The sequence below is a fragment of the Cervus elaphus genome, chromosome 4 (assembly GCF_910594005.1).
Source record: "Cervus elaphus chromosome 4, mCerEla1.1, whole genome shotgun sequence".
NCBI classification, from domain to species: Eukaryota; Metazoa; Chordata; class Mammalia; order Artiodactyla; family Cervidae; genus Cervus; species Cervus elaphus.
This window is the reverse complement of record NC_057818.1, coordinates 55,190,830-55,214,432: the sequence shown is the minus strand read 5'-3', so window position 1 is coordinate 55,214,432 and position 23,603 is coordinate 55,190,830. Positions and strand designations below refer to the sequence as shown.

General features: G+C 41.6%; 1 protein-coding gene across 2 annotated transcripts; it reads left to right on the top strand.

The window, feature by feature from the left end:
* Positions 1-3,245: 3,245 nt before the first annotated feature.
* Positions 3,246-20,607, top strand: LOC122692255 (sulfotransferase 2A1-like). 2 transcript variants are annotated; one of them, XM_043899651.1, is made up of 7 exons: positions 3,246-3,427; positions 6,438-6,646; positions 7,151-7,277; positions 9,297-9,365; positions 9,857-9,951; positions 18,817-18,994; positions 20,195-20,607. In XM_043899651.1, exons 1-7 carry the CDS (start codon positions 3,292-3,294, stop codon positions 20,305-20,307), a joined length of 927 nt encoding a protein of 308 aa, XP_043755586.1. In that variant the 5' UTR covers positions 3,246-3,291; the 3' UTR covers positions 20,308-20,607. The 2 variants fall into 2 exon arrangements, with proteins under 2 accessions (XP_043755586.1, XP_043755587.1); XM_043899652.1 differs by lacking the exon at positions 9,297-9,365.
* The last annotated feature ends 2,996 nt before the right edge of the window (positions 20,608-23,603 follow it).

The window sequence follows — 23,603 nt, the reverse complement described above, 5'->3', positions numbered from 1 at the left end:
TCTAATTTCTCTGGACCATATTGCAGTTTTTCTTTCCTTACAGTTGTTTTAATATAACAGTTTGACAATTTGAATGGTACCAGACAATTATTTTTTAAAGATTTCTCAATCAGAGTTTATAGGAGATGTTCTCCATTAATACCTTCAGGTCTAGACTTCATCTTTTAAATATGCCCACACAAAAGGAAGGAAGGTAAGGACTTCCCTGGCAGTCCAGTGGTTAAGACTCTGAGCTTCCAAAGAAAGGGGTTCAATCTCTGATCAGAGAACTAAGATCCCACATGCCATTAGGCTTGGCCAAAAAAATTTAAAAAAAGAAGAAGAAGAAGAAAGATGGTGAGAGTAAATTTACCATGGGGAAAGCTAACAAGCATTACTTCTGCCAGGTGATCAAAGTCAACATCAACAATGAGATGTCAGTGAAAGTGAAAGTCAATCAGTCCTGGCTGACTCTTTTCTTTTTTTTTTTTTTTTTTTCTGGCTGACTCTTTTCAACCCCATAGACTATATAGTCCATGGAATTCTCCAGGCCAGAATACTGGAGTGGGTAGCCATTCACTTCTTCAGGGGGTCTTACCGACCCAGGGATCGACTGGGGTCTCCTGCATTGCAGGTGTATTCTTTACCAACTGATCTATGAGGGAAAGCCCCTTGTGGCTCAGCTGGTAAAGAATATGCCTGCAATGTGGGAGACCTGGGTTTGATACCTGGGTTGGGAAGATTCCCTGGAGAAGGGGAAGGCTACCCCCCTTCTGGTCTAGAGATTTCCATGGGGTCACAAAGAGTCAGACATAACTGAGACGTCAGGTTCATAGTAAATACCCTTCAAATGTGACTGTACTAGTATTTTATCTCCATGATCTTCTTTCCAAAACCCAGAAACCCAGTCTAATTATGAGAAAAACATCAGGCACACCCCAAGAAAGGGACCTTCTCCAAAATACCTGACCAGTAATCCTCAAAACTATCAAAGTCATCAAAGACAAGGAAAGTGTGAGAAACTTTCACAGCCAAGAGAGACCTAAGGAGACATGAAGACGCAATGTAATGTAATGTCTGGGATAGGATCTTGTACCAGAGAAAGGATATTGAGTAAAAACTAAGGTAGTCTGAATAAAGTATGGACTATGAGAAGTCTTTACCCTATCTTTACAATTTTCCTATACATCTAAAAGTGTTGAAACAAAAATAACAAATTTTATTAAAAAAATTTTTTTTAGGATTTTCCTATGGTCCAGTAGTTAGGATTCTGCCTGCCAATGCAAGGGACATGGGTTCAATACCTGGTCCAGGAAGTTTCCACATGCCCTGGCACAACCAAGCCCCTGTGCCACATATTCAACCCAGCTGCCTAGAGACCCACCTTTGTTGGGGTCCAGCCCCAGCAGGATCCAGGGGAACCCTCAGGATGAATGGCGTCGGCGAATGAGAGAGAGGGAGAAAGAAAGAGAGAGAGAAAGAAAGAGACCAGACCGGAGTGTGCAGCAGAGTCTGTCAGTTGCTTTATTTTTCACCGTAGCCTTTATACCCTAAGCTGGTACATGTCTAAGGGGAAGATAAGCATACAGACTTAGTTTAACATTACATCAGCTTGTCCTTCACAAAACCAGGTGTTCTCTGTATATTTTTGTTTATGAGAGTCTTTTTCCATAGATTTTTTTGTACATTATCTTCTGGCCTTGAGCTTAGCAGAAAACAGAAAAGTGGTAGTCTCATGGTACAACAGGTTGTAACATAGTAGAAATACAATCCTGTTAACACAAAGGTTAGTCTTTTTGCAGAAGTTCTCAGCTAAATTTATCTAAAAAGTTTAACACACAAAGACTCTGCGGCTCTGGTGAGGCAGCCCCTGTTTAGCACTCCTGGTTAAAATTAATAATTATCTTATTGTTTTTACACTAAGGCTAAACTCATATTTTTCTAGATCTCCAACTATATTAACAATAGTTTCTACTGCACAACCTCAGCACATTAACAGCAATCAAATGTTGATCCAATAACCACTTTTAAATAATATTTTTTGTGTTCTCTAATAGGGCTTCCTCACCCCCCAAAGGGCTCTGTGCCTATTAGGGCCTTTTTTATGGTTAATCTCTATGTGTAATATCTTTTGGCTTTCAGGCCTGTTAACAATTTATGGCTTGCACCTGGCGTAACTTTAAGCAACTTCAATAGCTGACCCTGTCTTTTTTGTGGTTAATCTATTTTCTATTAGGTGTCATCTCCATGGGAACTAGATAGGATTACATTTTTACAGAACAGAAATGCGAAGGACTGCAAAAACAGCAGATATGGCACAAAACAGGCTCTTAGTCTAAAAGTTAATTACCTGCAAGAAGTCACCAGCTAATCTCTAACTAAACTATTTTCTATTAGGCACATTTGTGGCCATTTTATTTGTGGAGCTTTTCTCACCCCGCAGAGGGACCTATGCTTAATAGTTTCTTTTGTTGGCGTAGTGTGCTTAGGATGTTTAGGACAATCATGAGCATTTTTTGCAATGAGAGCACACATTTATCAAACAAGCCAGAATGCCAGCAAAAGGGTTTGAATCGAAGCATTTCCTTCATCCTTGGCCCCTTCATAGGGTACCAGCATCTAGGACATTTATTAATTAGGGTTTTAAGTTGGTCTTTATTCAGTGAAAGAGAAGCAGGAGAGCTCTCGGCAGACAACACAAGAATGTGCAGCAGGGCAAACAAGAACAACAGCAGAAAAGGGGGGAGGATACAGGGTGGGGTAGAGGCCGAGGCCAACCTGGAGGGTCCCTTATAGCCTGAACGGCCTTGCATGTCAGGTTTTTTCCTCATGAACTCGTCATGGATGGGATCCTGGACGGCCTTGCCTGTCAGGTATTTTCTTCACGACCTCATCATGGGTGGGATCTCCCATAATGGCTCCCGGCACACCTTGGCAGCAAGAGAGTAACCCCTGCTTGCTGCAGCTAGAAAAAGCCCACACACAGCAATGAAGACCTGGCGCAGCCAATAAATAAATAAACTTAAAGACATACATTTTTAATCCACCACATGCCTACACCCTCCATCTTGTTACTAAACTCCTGGTTCCCTCCCATGAAGTCAAACTCAGGTTACCCCAGAATATTCTCTGAATGAGCTCACAGTTTCCCAATATATCAGTCTTGTGACCCTCTCTTTTTTGGGGGCAGGCACACTCATCAACGACCTGGGAGAGATTAATGATTGTTTCGTGTTGACTATAAAACAGATCTCCCAGTCCAACAGTGACTACTGCTAAAAGGCTCACAAGAGGTACAAAGAGTTCATCATCATGACAGGAACGGTTGTGTCGTTTGAAGGGATACTCTTCCCAAGCCTGCATTACTCACCTGAAATCCTGAGAGAGGTGCAGGAGAGTTTTATTATTAAAGATGAAGACGTCTTACTGCTGACTTTCCCCAAATCAGGTAAGGAAACAAGATTAGATACTGACAGGATGTGGCTATGGCCTACATATATTCAGCAGGCAGATGGAACGCTTTCTGTATGCCGACAATGCATTAGGGGAATAGAAATGTGCACTGATCCCACTGATGTTCAGAGAAAAGGATCGAGCCAGGCAGTTACACAGTCAGCTGAGTGCTCAGAGAGGGTAATCAAAGGCATCAGAGGAAACCATGGGAATGGAGCATAAAGCAGATTCAGCTGTTTGTAGAGAGGAGTGGAAGAGGATGGAGAGTGAAGTCAGTAGAGGAAATGGGCTGCTATTGTTTAGTCACTCAGTCCTGTCCGACTCCTTGTGAAAGCCCTGAACTGTGGCCCACCAGGCTCCTCTGTCCATGGGATTCTCCAGGTAAGAACACTGGAGAGGGTTGCCATCTCCTTCTCCAGGGGATCTTTCCGAGCCAGGGATTGAATCCTAATCTCTTCTTTCTCCTGCCTTGGCAGGTGGATTCTTTACCACTGAGCCACCAGGGAAGCCCTAGAAGAAGTAGGGGAGGGACGTAATTCTGTGAGATGACGTATATGTTAATTCGCTTGATGGTGGTAGTCTTCACCATGTGACATGTAACAAATGAACATGTGCACCTTAAATATACACATTTGTCTTTTTAAATAGAATTTTGCTTCTTGCTTTTATTATTATTCTTGATTTATTTTGGTCTGTGTTAGGTCTTCATTGCTGCGTGGGCCTTCTCTAGTTGCAGTGTGAGAGCTTCTCAAGAGGTAGCTTCCCTTGTTGTGGAGCCGGGGTCAGGGCTTCAGTAGTTGCGCCTCATGGCGCAGGAGTTGCGGCACACGGGCTTAGTTGCCCCACTGCCTGTGGGATCTTCCCGGGTCAGGGATCAAACCCATGTCTCCTGCATTGGCAGGCGGATTCTTTACCACTGAGGCCCCAGGGATGCCCTATTTCTGCTTTATATGAAAGAGACAATAAGCTCCCTGCCAGCAGAAACAAGTCTTATCCAGTTACTTGTATAATATAATGGAGCAATGGAGAGCATAGTCTTGCCATGTTCACCCCACTGTTTTTGAACTGAGGGTGTTAAACGTATACGTCCTTAACATGTTAGTAATAAGTCAATAAAATGAGGTGGGAGGGCTGGTGTGGGGAAAAAAACATAACTACCACAGCCAAAAAGCAAGATAGAAGAAATGACAACTAAATTGAGATCAAAAAGAGTGAACTCCGGGCTTCCCTGTTCAATCCCTGGTCATCAAAGTTTTTACATCCTGTGGAGCAAGTAAGCCTGTACACCGCAAATACTGAGCCAGTGCTCTAGGGCTCACAAGCCACAACTGCTGGAGCCGTGTGTGTAGAGCCTGTGCTCCACAAGAAAAGAAGCCACTGCAATGAGAAGGCTTCTCAGTGGCCCCTGCTCACTGCAACTAGAGAAAGTCTGAGTGCCACAATAAAAACACAGCACAGGCATAAATGATAAAATAAATAAAACTTTTTTTTAGAAAAAAAGAGAGAATTAGTAGCAGGAAAAGAAAATTTAAAAAAAAAGAGTGAATGTGAAATTATTTTGCGAAAAGATATATTTTCCAGGACTTCCCTGATGGTCCAGTGGTTAACAATCTGCCTGCCTTGCAGGGGACATGGGTTCAATCCTTGGTGCAGAAAGATCCTCCATGCTATGGAGCATATGCCATGTGCCGCAACTACTGTAGCCTGCAGGCTCTAGAGCAGATGCTCTGCAACAAGAGGAGTAACTGCAATGGGAAACCTGAGCATCACAACTAGAGAGTAGCCCGCTGCTCACCACAACTGGAGAAAGCCCAAGTGCAGCAAGACCCAGCCAAAAATAAATGCATAAATAAGGATAATTTTTTAAAAAGGAGAGATTTTCCAGTAAAGGTATCAGCATGGCGAGTGATCAGGAATTGGAAAAGAACTTGACAAATCCACTGAACTGAAAGGATGTGGATCATATATCTAAGAGTGGCAGGGTCATAGAGGGACTGTGATTGGGTAAGAAGCAAGGCTGAAGTTATCGGAAGTGCTGTGGTAATGATAAGCCAAGGGCAATGGGAATCTGTTCAAAGGCCAAGAGCAATGGGAACATGTTCAAAGGATTTAAGCAAGTAGCTGAAGCATAGAAGCAATCCAGAGGTCCACTGACAGATGAATGGATAAACAAAATTTATTATCCACGTATTGTAGAATATTATTCAGCCTTAGAAAGGAATGGAGTTCTGACACATGCTACAACACGGATAACCTATGAAGACATAGTATGTATGGAGTGAAGGGAAAGTGTTAGTTGTTCAGTTGTGTCTGACTCTTCATGATCCCAGAGACTGTAGCCCTCCAGTCTTCCCTGTCCATGAGTTTCTACAAGCAAGAACCCTGGAGTCTGTAGCCATTCCCTTCTCCAGGGGGTCTTCTGACCCAGGGATCAAACCTGGGTCTCCTGCATTGCAGACAAATTCTTTATCATCTGAGCCACCAAACTCTGCATGGTATATATGACTCCACTTAAATGAGGTGTTAGAAACAGAAAGTAGAATGGTTGCCAGGGACTGGAAGGAGAAGAAAATGAGAAGTTGTTACTTAATGGGCAAGAGGTTCAGCTGTGCAAGATGGAAAAATTCTGGAGATCGTTTCCACAACCATGAGAATATTCTTAACCCTACACAGCTGTACAGGGCTGCCTGGGGGCTCAGTGGTAAAGAGTTCGCCTACCAATGCAGAAGACGTGGATACAATCCCTGGGTCAGGGAGATCCCCTGCAGAAGGAAATGGTAACCCAATCCAGTATTCTTGCCTGGGAAATCCCAAGGATGGAGAAGCCTGGAGGACTACAGTCCATGTGGTTGCAAAAAGAGTTGGACAGGACTGAGCGACTAAACAACAACTGAACCGTACATTTAAAGAGGATTAAGATGGTACCTTTATGACCTGTATACATTATAAGGATTTTTTTAAGTCAGATTAAAATGAATGATCATATTTTTCCATTCTTTATCTAGGAACAAGCTGGTTGGTTGAAACTGTCTGCCTGATTTACTCCAAGGGGGATACCAAGTGGATCCAATCTGAGCCCATTTGGGACCGCTCCCCCTGGGTAGAGACTAAGTATGGGTGTGAATTACTAAAGGAGAAGGAAGGCCCACGTCTCATCAGTTCTCACCTCCCCATCCAACTCTTCCCCAAGTCTTTCTTCAAATCCAAGGCCAAGGTCAGTGTACAGTAGTCAAGAAAATCTACATCAGGGCTTCCCTGGTGGCCCAGTGGTGGTGCTCTGTCATTTAAGTCGTGTCCAACTCTTTGCGGCCCCATGGACTGTAGCCCACCAGGGTCCTCTGTCTCTGAGATTTTCCAGGCAAGGATACTGGAATGGGTTGCCATGCCCTACTCCAGGGAATCTTCCCAACGCAGGGATTAAACCCATGTCTCTGGCATCTCTTGCATTGACAGAAAGATTCTTTAGTCTATAATATCCCAGAGCGAAAGAACAATGCTTTCCTCTTCCTTAATTGCCTTACTATTGGTCCAGTGACTAGTTCACAGGAACTTTAAAATACATATTTGATTAATGAATGTAATAACTAGTTTATTAAAATAATCCATGATATTTAAAGGGCACTTTCTAGGAACTGGTTTTTTTTCTCCCATTTTTATGACAATTAAGAAGGTTGGAAAATAACTATTGATTTTTCATGATCCAATTTTCCTCTTTAAGATGATCTACCTCATCAGAAATCCCAGAGATGTTTTAGTGTCTGGTTATTTTTTCTGGAGGAGTGCAAAATTTGTTAAGAGACCACAGTCACTGGAACAATACTTTGACTGGTTCATCCAAGGAAAAGGTGAGTGAATGTAAAATATGAAAGCTGGGAGTTGTCAGAGTCCTTCATCAGACCTCTTTTCATTTTTTAACCAAATTTGATGTCTCTACATCTAACCAATACATTGGTATACGGTTCCATCACCACTGGAATCTAAATTTTCTAAATCCACATACTACCTTGGAAAGCAGAAGAACTTCAACCAGCCCTTTTGTTTGCCCCATCAGAAACTATCCTAGCTATTTTCTGAGTCTCCATGACCTAATACTAACACAAAGCACTCATATTCTTCTCCTGTACTCTCCTAAATTTGTGAAAGCCACGAGACTCTCTGAAAGGCAGTTTTCGTTGGCCTCCTGGACAACACAGTCCTGAGTTTCCACCATTTATGTGTGCATCCTTTGAAAAGTCCCTTAATTTCTTGTCCTCTGTGTCTAAAAACTGTATGCATTACCCCAGGGCCTTTATGGGCTTCCCAGGTGGCTCAGTAGGGAAAGAATCTGGCTGTAATACAGGAGATGAAGGAGATACAGGTTCTGTCCCTGGGTCAGGAAGATCTCCTGGAGGAGGGCATGACAACCCACTCCAGTATTCTGGCCAGGAAAATTCCATAGACAGAGGAGCCTGGCAGGCTCCGGTCCCTGGGGTCGCAGAGAGTCAGACACAACTGTAGTCACTTAGCACGCATTCACTCAGGACCTCTATTTTTTTAAATTAATTATTTATTTATTTGGCTGTATCAGGTTTTAGATGTGGAATGTGAATCCTTCCATCTTACTTGTGGCAGGCAGATTCTTCCAACTTAGTTGTGGCTTGTGGGTTCTTTCATTGCAGCATGTGGGATCTGGTTCCCTGACCAGGGGTAGAACCCTGGCCCCCTGAATTGGAGCACAGAGTCTTAGCCACTGGACCACCAGGGAAAGCCCTCTATGCTTTTAATTATGCAGAACTTCTAAACATTCTCAGATGCTTGAAATGTTGCAGTTTTTCTCAAAACTATGTGATGAATCTAGTATCTCACCTGTGATATGTCTTCCCGGTTTCAGACCTCTTTCTTTAACAGCCCATGGACATCTTCACTGGAGAGGGTCATTGTTGTTTAGTCCTTCAGTTGTGTCTGATCCTTTTCATAAACTATACAAAATAGCATGTCTCCCCATCTCTATAGTTTCACCTTCCCCCTCTTCCTTAGTACTCATCACCAGTGAGTATGTATTCTATTTATTTGTTTCTGCTACATGTCTCTCCACTAACATGTAAGGTCTCTGAGTTCTTCATTGTTGACTCCAGGCCCTAGAGTGGTGCTTGCCACATGTGTGTGCATGCACAGTTTATCAGTCATCTCTGACTCTTTGCAACGCCCTGGACGGTAGCCTGCCTGGCTCCTCTGTCCATGGAATTGTCCAAGAATATTGGAGTGGGTTACTATTCCCTCCTCCAGGGGATTTTCCTGACCCAGGGATTGAACCCACATCTCCAGCCCTCTTGCATTGGCAGGCAGATTCTTTACCCCTGCTGCCACCTGGGAAGCCCCATTATCATCAGTGAGAGATGACAAATAAATCAACAAATACAACATGAAATAAAGTAAAGAGATCTTAGTAATGTCATTAAGAGATCTATTAGTGTCACTCTTTGATGCTCACAGAGGGCATCCTGCCATCAGTGGACATTCACTCTGCTCCCTGTCTGCCAGCATTCTGCCATAACTCAACATCTTTTCTGCTTCTTGGGCAGCTGGGGACACACTGGTCACCAAGACAGTTGATGGTGCTCCTGCCGACAGGGGAGAATCTAGTGATGTCCTTGGTCTATAGGAGTAACGCTACAGGCTCTTTATTGTCCTCATCTGCATGCCCTGTGGCCCTTCCAGGCTATGACGCAATCATCACTTCTATACTGAATAGTTCATACTCCCTCACTTCTTTTTTTTTCTTTTGCCCTCAACACTAGAGTCCAATCTTCAAACACTGGAAGTCATAGTTTTTATTGAGCTGATCCTGAGTGAATTCTTCAGCCATATCTCCTGATTTGCTTCAGGCTACTCTTTCAGAAAAAGAGCAACAAGACTTCCCTGGTGGTCCAGTGGTTCTGAATCTGCCTGCCAAGGTGGGCAACATGGGTTTGATCCCTGGTCTGGGAAAATCTCACATGCCATAGTGCAACTGGGTGGGTGTACTGCAACCACTGAAGCCAGTTTTCCCTCCCTGATTTGGTTTCCCAAGGAATAATAATTCCAACAGCAACAATGAAAGAAAGATGACAGGGAGGGGGGAAAAAAAACAAGTGTTGTGAGAATGTACCTAACAAGCAAAAATATCTAAATGCTGAACAATAAGAGGCAAAAAGAAAGCCACTTCTCAAACCACATGGCTCTCTGGACAAGATCTCCTTACAGACCCTGGAAAACTTTATACAAAACCTGCTCCAAAGGGATTAGGCTTGCTAAAGGGCAAATGCATGGTGTTGGATACCAGTTATAACAAGCATAAATGTGCCTGGCATTGTGCTAGTAACTGTTCCCACAGAGTGATCGTAGTGTATGGATTCCTTCTTTCATGCCATGTGTTATCTACTCTTTCTGCCTCCCCTCCGTGCAGTGGTATTTGGATCATGGTTCAACCACACTCGGGACTGGATGTCCATGAGAGACAAGGAGAACTTCCTGATACTGAGCTATGAAGAGATGAAATGGGTAACTATTGCTCTTAGAGTCAGCACACTCTCTCACCACCATCTGCACTCCCCCCACCTTCCCTCCATTCCCCTGTGTCTCCCATCTTCTCAAAATTTAGCCTGCAGTCAATAGGAGTGAGAATAGCAACCTGGTCTTCATTGCCTTATTTCTGATTGACACTTCAAAGCTCGATGCTCTCTTTCTTCACGTTTTTCTTTGTTTCACCATAACATGAAGGGGTTTTTTTAAAAATAATTTTATTTATGTATTGGGTGTGCTGGGTCTTCATGCCTGTCTTCAGCTTTCTCTGGTTGTGATGAGCAGGGTGTACTCTTGTTGTGGTGCCCAGATTCTAGAGCACAGGCTCAACAGTTATGCCTCACGGGCTGAGTTGCTTCAAGGCAGGTGGGATCTTCCCAGACCAGGGATCGAACCCAGTTTCCTGAACTGACAGGCCGAATCTTTAACACTGAGCCACCAGGGGAGCCCCTTTGTTTTCTTTTCACTAGGATTTTTGTTCTGTTTTGTCCAGATAGTTCTTGTTGTTGTTGTTATTTTTACAGGTGTGTGATTTCTTTTATTTAATTAATTCATTTATTTTAATTAGAAGCTAATTATCTTACAATATTGTAGTGGTTTTTGCCATACATTGACATGAATCAGCCATGGGTGTACATGTGTCTCCCATCCTGAACCCCTCCCCCCCACACCTCCCTTCCCATCCCATTCCTCAGAGTCATCCCAGTGCACCAGCCCTGAGCCCCCTGTTTCATGCATCGAACCTGGACTGGTGATCTGTTCCACAAATGGTAATATTCATGTTTCAATGCTGTTCCCTCAAATCATCCCACCCTGGCCTTCTCCCACAGAGTCCAGAAGTCTGTTCTTCACATCTGTGTCTCTTTTGCTGTCTCGCATATAGGTTCATTGTTATCATCTTTTTAAATTCCATATATGTATGTTAATATACTGTATTGGTGTTTTTCTTTCTGACTTACTTCACTGTATAATAGGCTCCAGTCTCATCCACCTCATTAGAACTGATTCAAATGCATTCTTTTCAATAGCTGAGTAATAATCCATTGTGTATATGTACCACAGCTTTCATATCCATTCATCTGCCGTTGGACATCCAGGTTGCTTCCATGTCCTAGCTATGGTAAACAGTGCTGTGATGAACATTGGGGTAAACGTGTCTCTTTCAATTCTGGTTTCCTCGGTGTGTATGCCCAGCAGTGGGATTGCTGGGTCATATGCAAGCTCTATTTCCAGTTTTTAAAGGAATCTCCATAATGGCTGTACTAGTTTACATTCCCACCAACAGTGTAAGAGTGTTCCCTTTTCTCTGCACCCTCTCCAGCATTTATTGTTTGTAGACTCTTTGATAGCAGCCATTCTGACCAGCGTGAGATGGTACCTCAATGTGGTTTTAATTTGCATTTCTCTGATAATGAGTGATGTTGAGCATCTTTTTAGGTGTTTGTTAGCCGTCTGTATTTCTTCTTTGGAGAAATGTCTGTTTAGTTCTTTGGCCCATTTTTTGATTGGGTCATTTGTTTTTCTGGAATTGAGCTGCATAGGCTGCTTGTATGTTTTTGAGATTAATTCTTTGGCAGTTGCTTCATTTAGTATTATTTTATCTCATTCTGAAGGCTGTCTTTTCATCTTGCTTATAGTTTCCTTCGTTGCGCAAAAGCTTTTAAGTTTAATTAGGTTCCATTTGTTAATTTTTGCTTTTATTTCCATTACTCTGGGAGATGAGTCATAGAGGATCCTGCTGTGATTTATGTCAGAGAGTGTTTTGCCTATGTTTTCCTCTAGGAGTTTTATAGTTTCTGGTCTTCCATTTAGATCTTTGATCCATTTTGAGTTTATTTTTGTGTATGGTGTTAGAAAGAGTTCTAGTTTCATTCTTTTACAAGTGGTCGACCAGTTGTCCCAGCATCAGTTGTTAAAGAGATTGTCTTTTCTCCGTTGTGTATTCTTGCCTCCTTTGTCAAAGATAAGGTGTCCATAGGTGCATGGATTTATCTCTGGGCTTTCTATTTTGTTCCATTGATCTATACTCCTGTCTTTGTGCCAGTACCATACTGTCTTGATGACTGTGACTTTGTAGTAGAGCCTGAAGTCAGGCAGGTTGATTCCTCCAGTTCCATTCTTCTTTCTCCAGATTGCTTTGGCTATTCAAGGTTTTTTTGTATTTCCATACAAATTGTGAAATTATTTGTTCTAGTTCTGTGAAAAATACCATTGGTAGCTTGATAGGGATTGCATTGAATCTATAGATTGCTTTGGGTAGTATACTCATTTTCACTATATTGATTCTTCCAATCCATGAACATGGTATATTTCTCCATCTGTTTGTGTCCTCTTTGATTTCTTTCATCAGTGTTTTATAGTTTTCTATATTTAGGTCTTTTGTTTCTTTAGGTAGCTTTATTCCTAAGTATTTTATTCTTTTCATCACAATGGTGAATAGAATTCTTTTCTTAATTTCTCTTTCTGTTTTCTCATTGTTAGTGTATAGAAATGCAAGGGATTCTGTGTGTGAATTTTATATCCTGCAACTCTACTATATCCGGTGATTGACTCTAATAATTTTCTGGTGGTATCTTTGAGGTTTTCTATGTAGAAGATCATGTCATCTGCAAACAGTGAGAGTTTTACTTCTTCTTTTCCAATCTGGATTCCTTTTATTTCTTTTTCTTTTCTGATTGCTGTGCCTAAAATTTCCAAAACTATGTTGAGTAGTAGTGGTGAGAGTGGGCACCCTTGTCTTGTTCCTGACTTAGGGGAAATGTTTTCAATTTTTCACCGTTGACAATAATGTTTGCTGTGGGTTTATCATATATGGCTTTTATTATGTTGAGGCATGTTCCTTCTATGCCTGCTTCCTGGAGGGTTTTTATCATAAATGGGTGTTGGATTTTGTCGAAGGTTTTCTCTGCATCTATTGAGATAACATATGGTTTTTATCTTTCAATTTGTTAATGTGGTATATCACAGTGATTAATTTGCAAATATTGAGGAATCCTTGCCTCCCTGGGATAAACCCCACTTGGTCATGATGTATGATATTTTTAATATGTTGTTGGATTCTGTTTGCTAGAATTTTGTTAAGGATTTTTGCATCTATGTTCATCAGTGATATTGGCCTGTAGTTTTCTTTTTTGTGTGTCATCTTTACCTGGTTTTGGTATTAGGGTGATGGTGCCCTCATAGAATGAGATTGGCAGTTTACCTTCCTCTGCAATTTTCTGGAAGAGACTGAGTACGATAGGTGTTAGCTCTTCTCTAAATTTTTGGTAGAATTCACCTGTGAAGCCATCTGGTCCTGGGCTTCATTTGTTGGAAGATTTTTTATTACAGTTTCAATTTCCATGCTTGTGATGGATCTGTTAAGGTTTTCTATTTCTTCCTGGTTCAGTTTCAGAAGGTTACACTTTTCTAATATTTCATCCATTTCTTCCAAGTTGTCCATTTTATTAGCATATAGTTGCTGATAGTACTCTCTTATGATCCTTTGTATTTCTGTGTTGTCTGTTGTGATTTCTCCATTTTCATTTCTAATTTTGTTAATTTGATTCTTCTCCCTTTTTTTCTTGATGAGTCTAGCTAATGGTTTGTCTATTATATTTATCTTCTCAAGGAACCAGTTTTTAGTTTTGTTAATTTTTGCTATAGTCTCCTTTGTTTCTTTTTCATTTATTTCTGCTCTAATTTTTATGTTTCTATCCTTCTACTAACCCTGGGATTCTTCATTTCTTCTTTTTCTAGTTGCTTTAGGTGTAAAGTTAGGTTATTTATTTGATTTTTTTCTTGTTTCTTGAGGTAAGCTTGTATTGCTATGAACCGTCCCCTTAGCACTGCTTTTACTGAATTCCATAGGTTTTGGGTTGTTGTGTCTTCATTTTCATTCATTTTTGTGCATATTTTTTTAATTTCTTCTGTGATTTGTTGGTTGTTCAGAAGTGTGTTGTTTAGCCTCCATATGTTTGTATTTTTAGTAGTTCCTTTCCTGTAGTTGACATCTAATCTTACCACATCATGATCAGAAAAGATGCTTGAAATGAATTCAATTTTTTTGACTTTACCAAGGCGAGATTTATGGCCATGATGTGATATATCCTTGAGAATGTTCCATGTGCACTTGAGGTAAAGGTGAAATTCATTATTTTGGGGTGAAACGTTCTAGATTTCAATTAGGTTTAACTGGTCTATTGTATCATTTAAAGCTTGTGTTTATAAACCTTTTCTGTGTTTCCTGTCTAGAGAAGATCCTTTAGCATTTGTTTAAGAGCTGGTTTGGTGGTGCTGAATTCTCTCAGCTTTTGCTTGTCTGTAAAGCTTTTGATTTCTCCTTCATATTTGAATGATACCCTTGCTGGGTATAGTAATCTGGGTTATAGATTTTTCTCTTTCATCACTTTAAGTATGTCCTGCCAGTCCCTTCTGGGCTGAAGAGTTTCTATTGAAAGATCAGATGTTATCCTTATGGGAATCCCCTTGTGTGTTACTTGTTGCTTTTCCCTTGCTGCTTTTAATATTTTCTCTTTGTGTTTGATCTTCGTTAATTTGATTAATATGTGTCTTGGGGTGTTCTGCCTTGGGTTTATCCTGTTTGGGGCCCTCTGGGTTTCTTGGACTTGAGTGGCTATTTCCTTCTCCATTTTAGGGAAGTTTTCAACTATTATCTCCTCAAGTATTTTCTCATGGCCTTTCCTTTGGTCTTCTTCTTCTGGGACTCCTATGATTCGAATGTGGGGTGTTTAACATTGTCCCAGAGGTCTCTGAGGTTGTCCTCATTTCTTTTCATTCTTTTTTCTTTTTTCTTCTCTGCTTCATTTATTTCCACCATTCTATCTTCCACCTCACTTATCCTATCTTCTGCCTCAGTTACTCTACTGTTGGTTCCCTCCAGAGTGCTTTTGATCTCAGTTATTGCATTATTCATTATTTACTGACTCTTTTTTATTTCTTCCAGGTCCTTGTTAAACATTTCTTGCATCTTCTCAATCCTTGTCTATAGTCCATTTATCTGTAACTGCATTTTGTTTTCAAGATTTTGGACCATCTTTACTATCATTATTCTGAATTCTTTTTTAGATAGACTCCCTATCTTCTACTCTTTTGTTCAGTTTTGTGGGCATTTATTATGTTCTTTACCTGCTGAATATTTCTCTGCCTTTTCATTTTGTTTAGATTGCTCTCTTTGGGGTGGCCTTTCTGTATGCTGGAAGTTTGTGGTTCCTCTTTATTGTAGAGGTTGCTCCCTGTGGGTGGGGTTAGGCTAGTGGCTTGTCAAGGTTTCCTGGCTAGGGAAGCTTGCATCTGGGTTCCGGTGGGTAGAGCTGGATCTCTTATCTCTGGAGCGCAATGAAGCATCCAGCAGTGAGTTTTGAGGTGTCTATGATAGGTTTGGTGTGACTTTAGGCAGCCTGTACTTTAATGCTCAGGGCTATGTTCCTGCATTGCTGGAGAATTAGTGTGGTATGTCTTGCTCTGGAACTTGTTGGTTCTTGGGTGGAGCTTGGTTTCAGTGTAGGTATGGAGGCTTTTGGATGAGCTCTTGTTGATTAATGTACCCTGGAGTCAGGAGTTCTCTGGTGTTCTCACGTTTTGGATTTAAGCCTCCTGCCTCTGGCTTTCAGTCTCATTCTTCAAGTAGCCTCAAGATTTCTCCATCCATACAGCACTGATGATAAAACATATAGGATAATGGTGAAAAGATTCTCTACAGTGAGGGACACCCAGTGAAGGTCACAGAATTACATAAAAAGAGAAGAGGAAGGAGGGAGATAGAGGTGACCAGGAGGAGAAGAAGGGGAGTCAGAAGGGGGGAGACCAATCTAGCCAGTAATCAGTTCCCTAAGTGTTCTGTACAGCCTGGAACACCAACAGAGATTCACAGAGTTAAGTAGAAAAGATAAGGGGGAGGGAGGAGATATAGGTGACCTGGGGGAGAAAAGAGAGAGTCTAAAGGGGAGAGAGCAATCGAGCCAGTAATCACACCCCTAAGTAAAAATGGGTACTGAAGATTAGATTCTTAAAGGTACAAAATTGATAACAAATAACACAAAGCAAAGATGAAAAATCTAGAGTAAAGGTTAAAATCTCAAAAATACAAAACAATATCAATCACAAAAATTATAAAAAATATATATGTGAAATTGCTTTAAAAAATAGGGTCTTTTTTTGAAAGTAATAGTAGATTATAAAAATGAAAATTAAAGGACTAATAAAGAAATTAAAAATAAAAAACTAAAAAATGATAATAGTAAAAATATATCTAGAAATTTCTCTGGAGCTGTTGAGGACAGTGTGGGGTCAGTACAGTTTCGGATAGTTCCTTGTTCCAGTTTATACTTCTTCTCAAGGTCTATAGGCCCCTTCCAATGCTTAGTCAATGCTAACTACAGGGTTTCAACCTGTTGCACCTGTCATTTCCAGAGCAGCTTCCTCTTTGCTTATTTTGTCTTCCTCTGTTTGCAAGTCTCTTCAGTGTCTAATTTCCGCCCTGACACAAGGGGCCAAAGGTGGTCACTTATTTAGGCTCACTTGTTCAGTGTGCTGTAGGGTGAGAGGGATACTGCAAACAGTTATCACTGGCATGTGTGGGAGGTGCTTGCAGTGTATGGACCACACTGGGTTTGCCCCAGCTCAGTTCCTTGTGGCTCTTGTGTCCCTTGTGGCTCAGCTGGTAAAGAATCCACCTGCAGTGTGGGAGACCTGGGTTCAATCCCTGGGTTGGGAAGATCCCCTGGAGAAGGGAAAGGCTACCCAATCCAGTATTCTGACCTGGAGAACTCCATAGACTGTATAATCCATTGGGTCACAAAGAGTCAGACATGACTGAGTGACTTTCACTTCCACTTTCATGGCCCCTGTGCTTTCCTGGTCTACACTGCTCAGGCTCCAGTTTGCTCTGAAGGGGAACTGTCCAAAGCGGGCCCTGGGTTGCATGCACTTCCCAGGTCTAAGCTGCTCAGGTTCAGGTTCTCGGATACTCCACAAAGGCAGAGACTCAGTTGGGCCTGCGTGTTGTGCCCTTCCCAGGTCCGAGGAGCTCAGGCGACCAGGTGCTTTTCGAGCACACTATCCCAGGCGTGTGGTGCGTCTTATCACCTCCCTGGCCCCAGCCGCTCGGTTTCCTGGGTGCGTCGCAAAAGCGCCATCTCAGCTGTGCCGTGTCTCCTCTGGGGGGCTGATCTCAGGCTGCAACCCTCCTGGCAGATATCAACCATCCAGGATCCCAGGAAGAGTTGGTTAGCAACTGGGAGCCTGCTCACAGTTTGGTATAGGATGCTGTCTCTGGGGCCAAGATTGCCCCCTGCCTTCCAGTTCTGGCTGTCACCCACCTGCCTCTCTGCCTCTCACATGGAGATGGGCCAGTCTGCAGCCAGCTAGCTCTCCTATTGTATTCACTCAATCCTTTGTTCTGGGAGCCAGCCAGGCTGTGCCTTAGGTTAGAGCTTTTTGTTCTCTCTCTCTCTCTTTCCCGCCCCCCCCCCCTCTCTGGCTGTCCCACAGCTTGGGTTGCTATCTCACATTAGCTCCTTCAGATTGTCCTCTGGGCATTCAGGCCTGGCCCTTACCCTAAGCATGCAACCCACGCCTCCCCCCACTTGCTGGTGGCAGACGCGAGTCTGGGCTATTTCTCTGCTGGGAATTGTGCTCAAGGCACATATTCTGTGGGCTTTGTTTTTTTCCCTCCTGGTTATGTTGCCGTCTGAGATTCCAAAACTCGCCACAGACCCGCTGGTGAGAGGGTTTCCTGGTGTTTGGAAACATCTCCTCCTTCAAGACTCCCTCCCTGGGATGGGTCTCCATCCCTAACTCTTTTGTCTCTCTTTTTGTCTTTTATATTTTGTCCTACCTCCTTTCAAAGAGAATGGGCTGCCTTTCTGGGTGCCTGGAGTCCTCCGCCAGCGTTCAGAAGTTGTTCAGCATTCAAATGATTTTTTGATGAATTTGTCAGGGAGAAAGTGGTCTCCCCATCCTATTCCCCCACATCTTAGGACTGCCCCAGGTGTGCTTGTTAGACCATACTGAAGGCTCATGGAATAAAGAAAACCTTTAAAGCATTATACCTCTAAGAGGAAAGTCTGACTTAAAGCAAAGCTTTTCTTGTTATAAAATCCTTCTTCTTATCATCATCTCCCAAGATCATGGCCAAGTATTGATATAATAAATAAGATGATATGGTAAAGCTCTCTTATTTTATTCAAATGTCAGTTGTGAAAAACAGCATTATTCGGGCACATAGCCAAGACACATAGCCAATTCCTTAAATTTTTGTCAATTTCTCCCTGAAACTCTCTTCCCTAATCCTGATCATAACTATCTAGAAGCCTTTCTTAAGTCTCTTTAGAAAACCCAGCATTTTAGTGTTTCAATGTGTCCTGAATTCAACTATACTGAGAAATCCATCATGGTCTTTTGATCTATTTTTTTCAACCTTTCTCTAAGTCATTTTTAAATTTTTCAAAAGTTTTATTGACGTATAGTTGCTTTACAGTGTGTATAGCTTCTAGGGTAAAGTGAATCAGCTATACCTATGCATATATCCCCTCTTTTTTTTTTTTTTTTTGTATTTCCTTCGCACTTAAGTCACCACAGAGCATTGACTAGAATTCTCTGTGCCACACAGTAGGTTCTCATTAGTTACCTATTCTTTACTTAGTATTTATGGTGTCTATGTGTCAATGTCAATCACCCAGTTCATCCACTCTGGACTCCTCCAACTCTATCCCTACTCATGTCTCTACATTTCTTTCCTCTTTTCCTCCCCTCCCCCTCCTCTTTCTACTGTCTCCTCCCCCTCGTCTTCTTTTCTGTGTTCTTGCTCTTTCACATAATCTCTCAGATTTTCTCTTCTTCTAGGACACAAGGAGCACTGTGGAGAAGATCTGCCAATTCCTGAGCAAGAAACTAGAACCAGAAGAACTGGACTCAGTCCTCAGAAACAGTTCTTTCCAGGCCATGAAAGAAAACAATATGTCCAATTTGCCCCTTCTGAAGGGTCGGTATTTTGAGGAGAATGGACAGCTTTTGAGAAAAGGTAAAGAAAACATTCTGCCTTCAAAATGGATCAGAATATGTAGATATTATTCTTGGCTTGTAGTAGGGCACTAACCACTGGGAGTAGGGACTGCTTGAATTTATCAACTTAAATTGCTCATCACTTGAGATTATCTCTTGTGAGCCCTTATCAGGGCATCTCTTTTTAGAGTACTGATGTGGGCTGCAGGTGCTTGAGAAAGTTATTTAAGATTAATTTGTTTTGGTGCAGACCATTTTGAAGTGTTTACTGAACTTGTTACAATATTGTTTCTGTTTTATGTCTTTGTTATTTGGCTGCAAAATAAATAATGGCATGACCAAATAAATAATAAACAATTTTAAAAAAACAGAGAGGAATAGTTAGACATCTAATACAATAATGCAGGTGAGAAATGATGTTGGCTTGGATGGAGGTGGTAGAAAAAGAAGTTGTGAAATGTGACTAGACACTGGTTATTACAGACCCCATGAACATCTGTCCATGAGATTCTCCAGGCAAGAATACTGGAGTGGGTTGTTATGCCCTCCTCCAGGGGTCTTCTCAACCCAGATAATGAACCTGGGTCTCCTGCATTGCAGGTAGATTCTTTACTGTTTGAGCCAGCAGGGAAGATCTGTTATAGAAAATAGAGCAGTGTTATTGGTGAGGAATTTCTTTCAAGATGAGAGAAGGGAAGGCAGGAAATTGTTCCAAGCAGGCCAATGTGTAAATGAGTATGACCATTAGGTATATGAAAACAACAAACCGTTGGTCATTCTGCTATAATGACTGGGATCTCCATGTCAAACAGACAGAAGGAAATAGATCAAGGGCTTCCCTGATGGTCTGGCGGTTAAGAATCTGCCTGCCAATGCAGGGGACACAGGTTTGATTAGTTGCCCATCAGCTGTGGGCAACTAAGCCAATGCACCACAACTGCTGAGGCCAAGCTCTAGAGCACATGCTTGGCAATAAGAGAAGCCCGTGCACTGAAACTAGAGTACCCCACCCTCACTGCAACTGGGGAAAGCCGATGCACAGCAGCAAAGACTCAGCACAGCCACTAACAAATAAATTTTTTAAATATATAAAATAAAACATGTAAGAATGTGTTGTGTATTACTTAATAGCAATATATTAAAATAAATAGAAGACATATATTGGAGTCTTGAGAATGAGCCCTAGATCTGACATGAGTCTCTATTTTATATTTGTTAGGTGTGACTGGGGACTGGAAAAATTACTTCACGGTGGCCCAAGCTGAAATTTTTGATAAACTATTCCAGGAGAAGATGGCAGACCTTCCTCAAGATCTGTTCCCATGGAAATAATGATCTAAAACTTCTGGAACTTATATGGACAATGATAATTGCTCTCCTGTCCTCGTATATGTGAAGGACTGGAAGTAATTGCATAAAACCTGTTATTTCATCCTGGTGCTTCAATTGATCCAATCTCTGTATCTTTGGGGACCTGACTATTAAAATTATCAGGGTACCCCTATTTCACTTCTTGGTATCCCAGCTTTCAAAAAACTGTTATACTGTTTGATTTCATTCATACAGAGTGGTCAAGAAATAATATAAGTATCATTGTTGTTGTTCAGTCATTAAATCATGTGACCACATGAACTGCAGCATGCCAGGGTCCTCTGTCACCAACTATCTCTGACCTTGCTCAAATGCATGTCCATTGAGTCTGTTATGCAATCTAACCATCTCATCCTCTGACACCCCTTTCTCCTTTTGCCCTCAATCTTTCCCAGCAGCAGAGTCTTTTCCAATGATCGGCTCTTCACATCAGGTGGTCAAAGTATTGGAGCTTCAACTTCAGGATCAGTCCTTCCAATGAGTATTCAGGGTTGATTTCCTTAGGATTGACTGGATTGATCTCCTTGCTGTCCAAGGGACTCTCAAAAGTCTTCTGCAGCACAGAAGCACCACAATTCGAAAACATCAATTCTTTGGGGCTCAGTCTTCTTTACGGTCCAACTCTCACATCCATAGAGTCAAAACTATGGTGTTTCTAGTAGTCCTATATGGATATGGTAGGGAAGCCCTGGATGGTCTTAATTTTATCTGACTGAAGCCCACCAAGAAATGATAGAACCTAGATGTTTCTTTAATTACTTCTGGAGTCAATATTTCAGAAGCGGGCATTCTTCCTTTTGCTTGTTGTGTGAATGTGGGGAGCCTTGAATCCTAGAGTCCTCCACTGGGTAATAGAAGGTGGGACCCATAAAATAACAATTGCTATTATAGATTTTCAATGTGGCCAAAAAGAGAATTCTCTCAGCCCAACCACTAAAACCTGGAAGCGTTTCATAAATTCTCAGTATGTTAATGATGAAATGGCAAATAAGAACTGGATCCTGCCATGTAGTTAGGTATTAAAATTCACCCCCATACCTGCGAGTCTAAAGCAAGTTCCTGACTCTTATGCTTAAAAAGAGAGATTTCAGGGACTTCCCTAGTGGTCCAGTGGCTAAAACTGTGCTTTCAATGCAGGGGGTGTGGGTTTGATCCCTGCACGGGGAACTAAGATTCCACAGGCTACACAGCGTGGCCAAAAAAATAAAAAGAACAAATAGATTTCTTTAAAAATTAGGTTGCTATAGAAAAAAAAGTGTGAGAGATTTAAGTCCATGATATCCCAATTTCCCTCTAGCTTATTGTCACTACATCTATTTATTTAGTTTGATTTTTATTTTTTAAAGGACTTCCCTGATAACTCAGTTGGTAAAGAACACCATGCAATGCAGGAGACCCTCGTTCACTTCCTAGGTCAGGAAGATCCCCTTGAGAAGGGATAGGCAACCCACTCCAGTATTCTGGCCTAGAGAAATCCATGCACTGTGTAGCCCGTGGCGTTGCAAAGACCTGGACACAACTGAGCGACTTTTTTTATTTTTAATTATCTTCAAGCTTAGGGAAATCTTGCAAGAAATACACACAAAATCCTTGTACATAGTTCACACAGATTTACCAACTGTAAACTTTTGCAACATTTACTAGATTATGCTCTTATTTTTCACTCTCATATACAATATAAACTTTTTCAGCCATGTGAGAGTAAGTTACAGAAATCCTTTCCTTTTATCCCTCAAAACTTCAAGGGATGAGACTTCTCTGGTGGCTCAGTGGTTAAGAATCCACCCATCCATGCAGAAGACACGGGTTCCTCCCTGGTCTGTGAGGATCCCAGGCGTCACAGAGCAACTAAGCCCATGCACCACAACTATTGAGCCTGTGCTCCAGAGCCCGGGAGCCACAGCTACTGAAGCCCATGTGCCCTAGAGCCCGTGCTCCACAAGAGAAACCACAGCAATCAGATGCCTCCTCACCTCAACTAGAGAGTAGCCCCATTCGCCACAACTCGAGAAAAAGCCTGGGCAGCAACTTAGACCCAGCAGAGTTAAAAATAAATAAGTACAATTTTTAAAAAAACTTCATATTTTCTAAGATCAAAAACATTTCCCTTATAATCCCACAAAAATGATAGGAATCAGGGAAGTTTGTGTTGATGCAATGTTATTATCTAATCCACAGTGTGCATTCAAATGTGCTCAACTGTCCCAATAATAAAAAAATAACATTTTCTGTGGTCTGGAAGTCAATCCAGGTTTTAGTTTACATTCTCTTCTATCTGGAACATATCCTCAGCATTTCTTTTTTTTTTTTTTAATAATATTTTGATAATTTAAATGGGGCCAGACAATAGTTTTAGAAAAGATCCTCAATAAGAGTTTACACAACATGTTCTCATTAATACCTTCACATCTAGACTTCATGTTTTAAATATGCCCATATAAAAAGGAAAGAAGGTAAGGACTTCCCTGGCAGTCCAGTGGTTAAGACTCTGAGCTTCCAAAGTAAGGGGTATGGGTTCAATCTCTGATCAGAGAACCAAGATCTCACATGCCGTGAGGCATGGACAAAAAATTTAGAAAAAAAAAAAAAAAAAAACAGATGGGGAGAGTAAATACACCATGGGAAAATCTAACAAGCATTACTTCTTCCAGGCAATCAAAGTCAACAACAGCAATGAGATGTCAGGTTGATAGTAAATACCCTTGAAATGCTGTGACTGTACTAGTATTTTACGTCCATGATCTTCCTCTCCAAAACCCAGAAACCCAGTCTAATTATGAGAAAAACATCAGGCACACCCCAAGAGAGGGACTTCTCCTAAATACCTGACCAGTAATCCTCAAAACTGTCAAAGTCATCAAAGACAAGGAGAGTCTGAGAAATTGTCACAGCTAAGACAGACCTAAGGAGACATGAAGACCCAATGTAATGTAGTGTCTGGGGTAGCATCTTGGACAAAAGAAATGATACTAGTTAAAAACTAAGGAAGTCTGAAAGAAGTATGGACTATGAGAATTATTTACACTATCTATACAATTTTCCTATACGTCTAAAAGTGTTGAAAGTATAACAAAGCTTATTTAAAATATATTTTAGGATTTTCCTGGTGGTCCTCTGGTTAGGATTCTGCCTGCCATTGCAAGGGACATGGATTTGATACCTAATCTGGGAAGTTTCCACATGCCATGGGGCAACCAAGCCCCTGTGCCACATATTCAGCCCAGCTGCCTAGAGCCCCAGCTAGGCAAAAGAGAGTA